General features: G+C 37.8%; 1 protein-coding gene across 1 annotated transcript; it reads left to right on the top strand.

The window, feature by feature from the left end:
* Positions 1 to 310: 310 nt before the first annotated feature.
* LOC145769078 (heparan sulfate glucosamine 3-O-sulfotransferase 1-like) lies at positions 311 to 9,147 on the top strand. The gene is made up of 4 exons (XM_082580675.1): positions 311 to 460; positions 894 to 1,054; positions 7,959 to 8,155; positions 8,587 to 9,147. The coding sequence occupies exons 1-4, from the start codon at positions 311 to 313 to the stop codon at positions 9,093 to 9,095; spliced, it is 1,017 nt and encodes a 338-aa protein (XP_082436801.1). The 3' UTR covers positions 9,096 to 9,147.
* Positions 9,148 to 9,916: the final 769 nt, after the last annotated feature.

The following is a 9,916-nucleotide window of genomic DNA, read 5'->3' as shown; positions in this document are numbered from 1 at the left end:
CCTTTTTTCGTAATCCTGCCCCCCCCAGTCAAAATTCGTTCCGGCGCCCCTGGTTGGGTTCCTTATGAATTCACGAATTCAAGTGTGACCTTATTTTTCTGTGGTCTATCTTTTGTTCAATTCCTTTAATCATAAGGTTGTATTGGTTCTAGGCTATTAGACCTACTAATGAAGAAAGACAGTAATAAAAAATAATAAGTACCGGCGACTGAACTGATGTTAGCCTGTTTGCAAGAGAAGTCACTTGCACAGAGTTTACTTCAAGTGGTCAAAGCAAAAATAGCTGCAAGCCTGCTGCTAACTTACAGTCATGACATCGTGTACACCAGTTCGAGTTGGATATCATGTCGTTCTGTGCTTACTTGGCATCACAGTCATTTGGTGGAATGTGGATCTAGCAGCAGTTTCCAAATTCTATTCACCAACTTGTCCCGCTATTGACAAAAAAGTGAAAAAGGAGGTAAAGAGTGATTTTTCTTTAATTTAATTTAACCTAAGTCACAAAATTAATCATTGATAGTCAATCAATATTCCAACAATAAACTTAGATTGGGCTTATGTTCAGCGGCACAATCATTCTTCAAAAATAATACGGCGATATTTTCTCGTTATTGAAGTCGTCACTCTTTACTGCAGGTCGGTCACAAATTTTAATCTCAACCAAATTTAATCAAGACCAGTTTTATAAATTTCGTGTATGTAGAAAAACTGTCGCAAGAATTGTTTCAATAACAAAACGCATTGAAATAAATTATAAAAAAGCTCATTTCTCACATAGGCTACGCTTGGGTATTGACAAGTGGTTCACTGTCAGTCCGCGGTAACTTTTGTTCAGGTCCACCAAAATCTTGATTTCATTTGTTTACTTGCTCGTTAAACCAACTTTTTTGCAGCGAATTTTTCCTGATTTGATCGGAATTGGAATAAGAAAATGTGGAACTGGAGTTTACATGAAATTTCTCAACAAACATGGATCCTTTCGTTTCCCAACTTGGAAGAATTATGAAACTGAATATTTTTCAAGAAGACGATCTCACGGTTTTCATTGGTATCAGTGAGTAGCCTAGCTTATATTATGAATTGAACTAAGTAGCCTAAACATCAATAAGAAAACTGTTTTCCAAAATGGACAATCAATATAATTCAATAATTAAGAAGGAGGTTCCTAATTTTTATTTCAACTTCAGTCTTGGTTTTAGAATACAACAGAACAGGACATTCTAACATTTCCGGAACAAAAATTGAAATTTTCGTTCCGTTTGGATCATTGGTAAATTCAAAAGAAGAATGAAAAGTTCATTCAATAAGTTTTATTTTCGAATTTTGTAGAATATTGAGCTGGCTTAATTAACAAATAAAGTACCGTAGCCTATATACAACCACACTCACTTCAAATCCATTTCAAAACTTTTACAGGTTTTTTTGTTCTTTCCTATACTGCATGAATGTTTCTGTAGGCTTATAATATTTTTGTGCTAATAGGCTACATGTAAAAATCTGCTCCCGATCAAAGTTCCTGACGGTAACATGTTTATTCTAGACCTAGCCTATGCAGCCTTTTCTCCTACGATAGAAATATCTTACTTTCTGGCACCAAATAATTTTTCGTACAACAACGTATAGGATTTTTCATAGAAATATTTACGTGGAATTGTTTTTAATCAGCCGCTTAATCATGTTATATGTTGTATCATAAAATTACTGTTTAGACACTGCGAAAAGTTTAATGACAAGATCCGCTGTAGATCATGTCCAGGAGTAGGCCTAATGTATGTACATTGGTGATGGATGCTACTATTGCTAGAACAGTCAGTGATGTCATTCGCCTACTTGTCAATATGAAACAAGTCAAATGTGCATCTACAGTATGGATAAAAAGTCAAGGTAGTCAATATCCATGGCTGGCTGAGCTATACAATCAAGTTATCTGGGCTTCAACCTGTGTAGGCCTGGAGGTTAAGCAAACACCGTGGTACAAAAGCTCTCTCCGGATTGTGGATCAAAAAACAGTTGGAGAAACACGTTGGGTTTTAAGAAAAAACAGTTTATTCATTCATGTTGCCTTTTCTTGCCTGGAGTACAATGCGTGCATTGTAAGGGGATTTAAGAAAAGACCTTTTGAAAGTTTTGTTCACGAGGATAGCGCATTGTGTAGTGACCTTTTGGTAGAGTACTATTCTCAACAACCACCTCGTGTCGACAACCATCCATTACAACAACTTGCTGTTGAGAAGCATCGCAGCAGTTGTCAGTCTTGGGTTTTCAAGTGGTTGTTGCTGCAAAAGCATATCAAATGCAAGTCAATCTCCGATATTAAACTGAAACCAGCAGATAAAATAGACAGCTAGATAAAAAGGGATTGAGCGGAGAATCTCAGAATGAGGGTTTAAATCTAAAATGTAAAGTAAATTTTTGCAGACAGAAGCCAAAGACGTTTTATCAGTTAAATCAGTTATCGTAACAAAACAAGCTAAAAGCTACGGACGGAATTTTCAAAAAAGTTTTTCCAAAGTTCTTAAAATGTCCTGCTGTATTCTAAAACCAGGGCTAAAATTAGGTTTCAAAAAAAGCCAACTCACCCCCAGAGATGGGCGTGATCTTGATCTTGAAGATCACAAGTGATCTTGAAGATCAAGATCGTGATCTTGATCTTGATCTTCAAGATCACTTTTTTTTTGGTGATCTTGATCTTGATCTAAGATCACTTTTTTTTGTGTGATCTTGATCTTGAAGAACAATAAGATCAAGATCACTTTAAAATTAAAGTTTACTTCCTAGATAGAGGCATTTTTTTAAAACTTGTACTGTACAAAGTAGTTAGTGGCGACTACTAACATTAAGCCACTGCTAATCTGGTATGTGTCGAACAAAAGACGATTTAAAATCTCCATCTAATCTGGTCAGTGTTGCCATTTCAAAATTGAAAAAGTTTTCGGTGTTGGTCATAATAAATAAGTCAACTTCCGTGTACTTTATGTTGACGTATAATAAAAAATGATTTAACTTTGTTCACAATTTCCATGTGTGAATTTTAAAGAAATGTTTGCTTTCTTTGACCCAATTTTAGATGTTTCAAAAGTGTAGAATGGCGGTGTTAAAAAATCTGGACTCTAGCCGACTTTGGTCATGTAAAGTGGTTTATTGCAGCAAATCAACCAGACCAAGACTTGTTTACGGTCTGAGTATGGAGAGGTTTGTTTGACCGCAAACCTCTGGAACTTTTTTGATAGCAGACAACAGTATCAAGGTTGCCAGATGGGTAAATGGTGCAATAAACATTGACATAACACAGTGAAAGTTAAAACAACTTAGTAACACAAATAAAAACTCCAACATAAACCAGACAAAAATTTGGTAAAAAATGATGCAGTTAAACTTTATTATTATTTATTTATTATAAATAAAAAGCATAAAACTAATTGCTTTTTCAGTAGGCTACTATTGTAATTAACCTCGGCCTTGGGGTGACGTTGCGATTCTATGCAAACTACGTCAACAATTGATAGGCCTAATAGCAACAGTCACTAACTCATTACAATTCTTAGGCTAGCGATCGAGTAGTTAAAAGTAAAAGTTAGCAATACCAACTATACATAGGTGGGCAAAGTTACTTTCAAAAGTAACTGAGTTACAGTTACAGTTACTTGGCAAAAATAGTAACTGAGTTACCGTTACAGTTACCAATTTTAAAAAGCAACTAGTTACCGTTACTAGTTACAGTTACTAGTTACTTTCAGTTACTCACAAATCTGAACATAAAATTCTGCACCTGGCCAGCTCTGCATGCAAGTCCAGGTTAACCGCAATATTTGATATATAGTGTTAGAGCCATCCATGCTAACATAACAGCACAAGTACAAAACCAACAAGGTTTTATTTAAAAAAAATACTCAGTGGCTTATATGTTTATTTCCTTTGATAAATACGAACATTTCAAAGTGCTCGTTACTCAGGCCTGCCCTTTTGGGCTTTAAAATGTCCTTGCCCAGTCGTCGTTGTCGTGTGAGCCTCTGGGGCCGAGAGTCTATCCTTTTACCGCCCCAAATTCACGATGTTCCCGGACTACACTGGAAGGCTACTAGAGAGCAGCCAGTCTTTGGTTTCATCATTCATGACACGCAGACCTTCCACTCCGTTAGGTGGCTTGAAGATGTTACAGTCATTGATGATGTCCGTCCCGATAGTTCAATTGGTTAGCGCGTCACTTCTGGAACAAAGAAGCCTCAAGATCAAGCTGCACTGGTTCGACTCTCAGGGCATGCGCTTGAGCAACGCACGTTAAGGACTGCTCTCAATTTAGCGGCATCTAATAGATGGAATAATTTCCCGGCAACAAGACTTCAACAATCGGAAACTTCACTCTGTCAATTTCGGTGACCGGGCCTGCGTCAGTGATTTAAAGCCTTTAGTCTACAAGTATGCGAAACTGCCAGAATTTAGTTCTGCAAGAAGCTTTCCCAGTCTGATAAGATAAAGATTTAATCAATCAATGATGTGGTCTGCGGTCTGTTCCTCGGCACCACATTCACAGGAGGAGGAAGAGGCCATTTTCCATTGGTGCATGGTTGAGCGGAAAAGCCCGACGTACGCACGGAGACGGTTGAGGCGCACCCATGCCTGTCTTGGTGGTGTCATGTCGATGGAACGTGTGTCGGCGTCGAGGTTAAACGAATAAAGTCTGGTGATGAACAAGTGCTGCAATGAAAACAATATTTCTACTGCAGCACTTGACGGAATGGGAGTGATGTTTTTACTTGCTTGATGCTTTTAAAACAGTTTTTTTATCGGTCCAATTGTGAATGTGGATCCGCTTAACTTGTCCTCAGGGTCCACTTCCAAATACTCCTGTAACAGATTCAACGCGCATTGCTTTCTTTTCTTGGTTTTTGCGTAAAGTGGTGCAAAAAGTCCTCCGTGGCTCTACCTACCACGGTACCACCATCCACTTCAGTGTCGCTGCTACTCCCTTCTTCAGCAGAGCAGTTTGCTTCTTCAATTGCTTGAAGCATGTTCTGTTTTATTTTGGTCTTCAATTCAGCAGTGTCGCTTAATTGTCAGGCATTAAACACAGATAAGTCTAAATTATGGGTGGAATGCAGTCGCAAGCTGAAAGTCGCTGTCCTCGAACCAATGACCAAATCTGGTTTGTATTGCTTCCACAAGAACGTCCACCATCGGCAAGCAAACAGCAATGCTGTTGCTGGTTTTAATGTCAGACAATGTTTTTAGAGGCATTGCAAGCGTTATACTAAATGCAATAAATTTCAACTTCTTGAAAGTAACTAACTAACTGACTATATAAGCATCAAGAAATTGCTTTTAATCGCTGCGTGTTTCTTGATGCTTATATTGCTTATAGTCAGTTAGTTAGTTACCTTCAAGAAGTTGAAATTTACTGCATTTTTATAAATATTTTCAGGTTCCTGATGAGGGCTTAAGTTAAACCGAAAACGTTTGACTGTTAAACTCATTGTAAATATGTAAAATATATTATTATAAAGCTCAACCCTGTTGTATTGTTGTGTCTTGCCTGTCTTTGGTACAGATTGATTAATCGCCAAAAACAATTAATTTAGCCAAATCAGTTATCAAAAATCGCCAAAAAAGAGCCAAATCATAAATATGAAGCTAAACGTCTTAAAAAATTGCCAGATTTCTGGACTTTGGCGATAAATTTGCCAATATGGCAACCCTTCTCCATCAAACCACAAAACAAAAGTAGAACTACGCATGCGCAGTACTGCGCCGATACATCTGCGAGAAAAATGCATTATTGCGTAAAACGCAGCAAACACGCACGAAGCAAGACACAAACACGTGCAGAGAAATAAACGGCAATTAAAAACTGAAATTTCAATACAAAAGTAACTTGTAACTGTAACTGTTGAAAAAGTGCTAAAGTAGGAACTAGTTACCGCGTTTCGTTACTTTTGGAAAATAGTAACGAAGTTACCGTTACAGTTACTCAAAAAGTAACTAGTTACAGTAACTAGTTACTTTTGTAACTAGTTACTGCCCACCTCTGCAACTATATACCTTTACCCGGGTTGCTTATATACAGTATAGTAACTATTTTTTGCAACATCATTGACCAAAAACTTCATTTTTTTTCAAGTACACAAAAAGTGATCTTGAAAGTGATCTTGATCTTCAAGATCACGATCTTGATCTTCAAGATCACTTAGTTTGGTGATCTTGATCTTGATCTTCAAGATCACCTATTCTTGGTGATCTTGATCTTCAAGAACACCAATACTGGTGATCTTGCCCATCTCTGCTCACCCCCCCCCCCCCCTACTACTGTATAATAATTATAATTCTATAATTCAATCCGTAAATAGAGTGACGTAGCCTGTGCAAAGACCGTTAGAGTTTATGTTTTGCCAACGAATTGGCTGCATTAGGCTACTCTTGATAAAGAAAATGTGAAATTATATCAAATGCCTTTAACAAAATCAGGGGTAAGGACTACGCCACTGAACGTACCCTCAATACGCGAATGACATTGGGCTAAGTAAGCCAACTACGTCGTCGACATAAAACGTCAACATTATGCGACGTCAAGAGTGTCATATCATGTATTTGTTTTCAATGCAAAATCTATCCAAATGAGTAATCTAGCTGCTGCAAACTAAAAAATTATCGTCAATACCAGCTGAGTATTGTAGGCTAATCTTATGCAATATAACCTATAACTACTGGTTATTATTAGCAAATGGGCGCTTTTTTGATTTGTTTTCATTTTGATTCGAAAAACATTTCAAATGCCCCACCACCTTGAGAAACCCCTGCGTAAACTACTGCCTATATTTTCCTTGGAGTAGCCTTTGAGTACCCTTAAGAAGAACAATAGTATTAATAATTGAAAACATTCAGTTTTTAATAAGCTAGCCAATTAGTAGGCCTACCTAAAACCAAAATAACACAACAATAGGTCTATTATTACTGTTTTTATTTGTTTCTATTTTGGTAACATGGGTGGTCACAACGGTAAACCATAATCTCTTCGTGGGAAAATTGTAACATAAGATTCCCGGATCCGTTCGTCTGTATGCAATGACCGAAAAGAAACACTCTTCTGAAACGTCTATTCAAGAATTGTATTTCTGTAAAAAATAGCCTACTGGCCGTCGAAACTGGGGTGCAACGCGATACACCACTAAAACTTGTCACTACAAAACAAATTACTTGGATAAAAGACGGAAATTTTGTCCAGCTGGCAAGCACTAAGCAAAACAGTTAAATATGCGACTAACTTCTTCAAGCAACAATTTTAAAATGACGAGAATACATTGCAATTTGCAATATCTCAAACGCACGTAGGCAGTTACTGTGACGTAATAATTCATAAGCAATGATAAGATATTCAAGCAGCTGTTCAAGTTTGGCTCACACCTGTTCAAGCCCGGCCAACACCTGCTCAAGTTTGGCTTACTCCTGTTCCAAGTAATTAAAGATTTAACGATGATGTAATGTTTGCTGCAGCTGCAATGTTTTACAGGTCTTGCAAGCGATAATGCAATTTGCTCATTTTTTAGAAATATTCCATTACGTAATACGCTCAGATTCAGTAGACCTGAACGGTTTTACATAACGTTGATATGAAAATTGTCCGTAACAATGGGCTCTAGGCCTTATGGACTGGGCAGTGGGCAGTAGCCTAGGCTACATCGCGGACTACATGTGTAATGCAACAGACGGCCAGAAGCAGCTGAGAAACAAATGGTCATCGATTCATGCTGCTTCTAATTATTGTTTTAGCATGTCAACAAAAAATATTTGTCGAGACACAACCGTGTGCTCTGGAACGATTTCTGTTAACAAAAGGAGATAACAAAGAAGAACGATTTCTGTTAACACTAGCCTCCGTGTGAGAGTCATCAAAAGCATCAACTTTTTGAAAAATATCAATAATTTACTGAATCTTAATGCAGTAATAAACTTCTGTTTCTGCTTAGAACACTCTTTCAACCAACATCAGACAATAAGCTTGCAATGGAAAAAACGCCACACTACTTCTATTCGGCGCCAAAGTCGATCCCTCAGGACATACTGAAGGTCAACCCTGCGATTAAAATCTTTTTGCTTCTTTGTGATCCAACGCCACGTGCGTATTCATGTTATGTTCATCACCATCATGACATTTGGATAGTTGGTAAGTATGAAATGTATCAACATACGTCGCCTAAAGTTTATTAAATCTCTTCTCACTTGTTTCCGACTCTAGACTATGGCGACCTAATTTTACATACAGAAAGGTCACTATTTGCTCTGGGGCAAGGTTTTTCAACTTGGGTCATTGGGGCAATGCACTCTTTATTGTCATCCCATAAGTGGTCTTCTCCTTTTTGTTTTCAGGTGGATTTGGTATGGCATATCATTGCATCGTTGGCCATGGGGTAGGCTACTTTTAATAGGCTACGTAGCCTACCGTACCCAAAACACGAAAGCTTAACAGTCATGAATTCAATCTAGAGTGCGTGGCAGATTTCCTCAGCTTCGAATGTTAAACTGGCAAAAAAGTTCAAACAACAAAGACATTATTTTTGCAAGCCACTGCTGGAATCTAATATATTATTTATTTAGGAGGAGTGAAATCATTTGAACAGTACGTCCAAACCAATTTGCCTAAACTTCAACAAAAACTTTCTAATTTGAACTCAAGCGAAGTTGAAGATTTTCTGATGAAAGTGTGGCAAAGCGAGAATGAATGCTTAGTAGCTGGATTGTACTCAGAGCACATGGAAAGATGGAAAAGACATTTTAATGAATCACAAATGCTGATAATTGACGGTGAAGCCATGATGAATAATCCTGGGCCGGAATATTTGAAACTTCAGAGCTTTTTAGGGGTTTCTCAAACTTTTCGTTTGCAGGATTGGGTGCAACATAATACCACAGGCCACTTTTGCCTTCGACCCCCGAAAAATCGTAAAAAACTTTTCTGTCAAGACAATGGAAACAGCAAAGCAAGAACACGATCTTATACTGCCGATAAACCTAACAACAAAACAATGCAGGCTTTGAAAACATTTTACAAACCTTACAATGAAAAACTTTACAAGATTTTGGGAAAAAATTTTGACTGGAAATAAGCGGTCAAGCCTACCTTTAAAATGCAAACGAGGTTTTGTTCATGTAGGCTATCCTGGCATAAAAAACTGTAGCTTATGCGCTTTTTAACGCATGAACTGAGGTATTTCTGAACTGATAAAAAAAGAAACGTTTGAAAGAAAATAAAGTTTATTGCAATCAAAAAATAGTTTTAGTGAGGTCTAAAAGTATTTTACGCATAGCCTACCAACCTATAAATATTACTAAATGCCGTTTCACATTTTTTTCTCACCCGGTAGGTCAGAGATCTTCGAGAAAGCGCATTTTTCAAAACCTTTCTTTCTAACAATAGTGAATGGAGATGCAGACTGCCACAAATTGTTCAGATGTGCCTGCGCTAAGCATTATTCAATAGGTTTATTCAGAGATTTAAGATTGTTAGTTAGAATCTCTATCCTCGGACTGACAAAGCCTCTGATGGGTTATTTCTGGCAGCTTCGTTTACTTATAGGTACGGTACCGGTAGAGACTTTGAACTAGGCTACCGTACTGACGTAGAGCCCGTTACCAACATTGACAGAGTAAAATTTCCGCTTGTTGTCCATGAATTATTCCCTCCACTAGGTGCCGATGAACGGAGAGCAGTCTTGAAGTGCGTTGCTCAACCACATACCTCGAGAGCCGAACCAGCGCCGCTTGATCTTGATGTTTCTTCGTGCAGGCAATCGGGCGCTTAACCACTGAGCTAACCGCGAAGCATCTTAACTGATTTCAGACTTAGCCTAAGCGGCAACACCAAGTCAGACAGGTTAAAACCAGTTAGAAAATCTATAGCAACTCTTCAAACAGACAAAAGACTTCG

The sequence above is a fragment of the Aplidium turbinatum genome, chromosome 4, assembly GCF_918807975.1.
Source record: "Aplidium turbinatum chromosome 4, kaAplTurb1.1, whole genome shotgun sequence".
NCBI lineage: Eukaryota > Metazoa > Chordata > Ascidiacea > Aplousobranchia > Polyclinidae > Aplidium > Aplidium turbinatum.
This window is presented reverse-complemented; position numbering and strand designations above follow the sequence as displayed.

Bases quoted from the DNA above. Each gene is read 5' to 3' on its own strand.
- LOC145769078 (XM_082580675.1), top strand. From the start codon at position 311: ATGACATCGTGTACACCAGTTCGAGTTGGATATCATGTCGTTCTGTGC. The intron at 1,055-7,958 runs GTGAGTAGCCTA...GTTTCTGCTTAG, and splicing joins CACGGTTTTCATTGGTATCA to AACACTCTTTCAACCAACAT. The intron at 8,156-8,586 runs GTAAGTATGAAA...TTATTTATTTAG, and splicing joins TCATGACATTTGGATAGTTG to GAGGAGTGAAATCATTTGAA.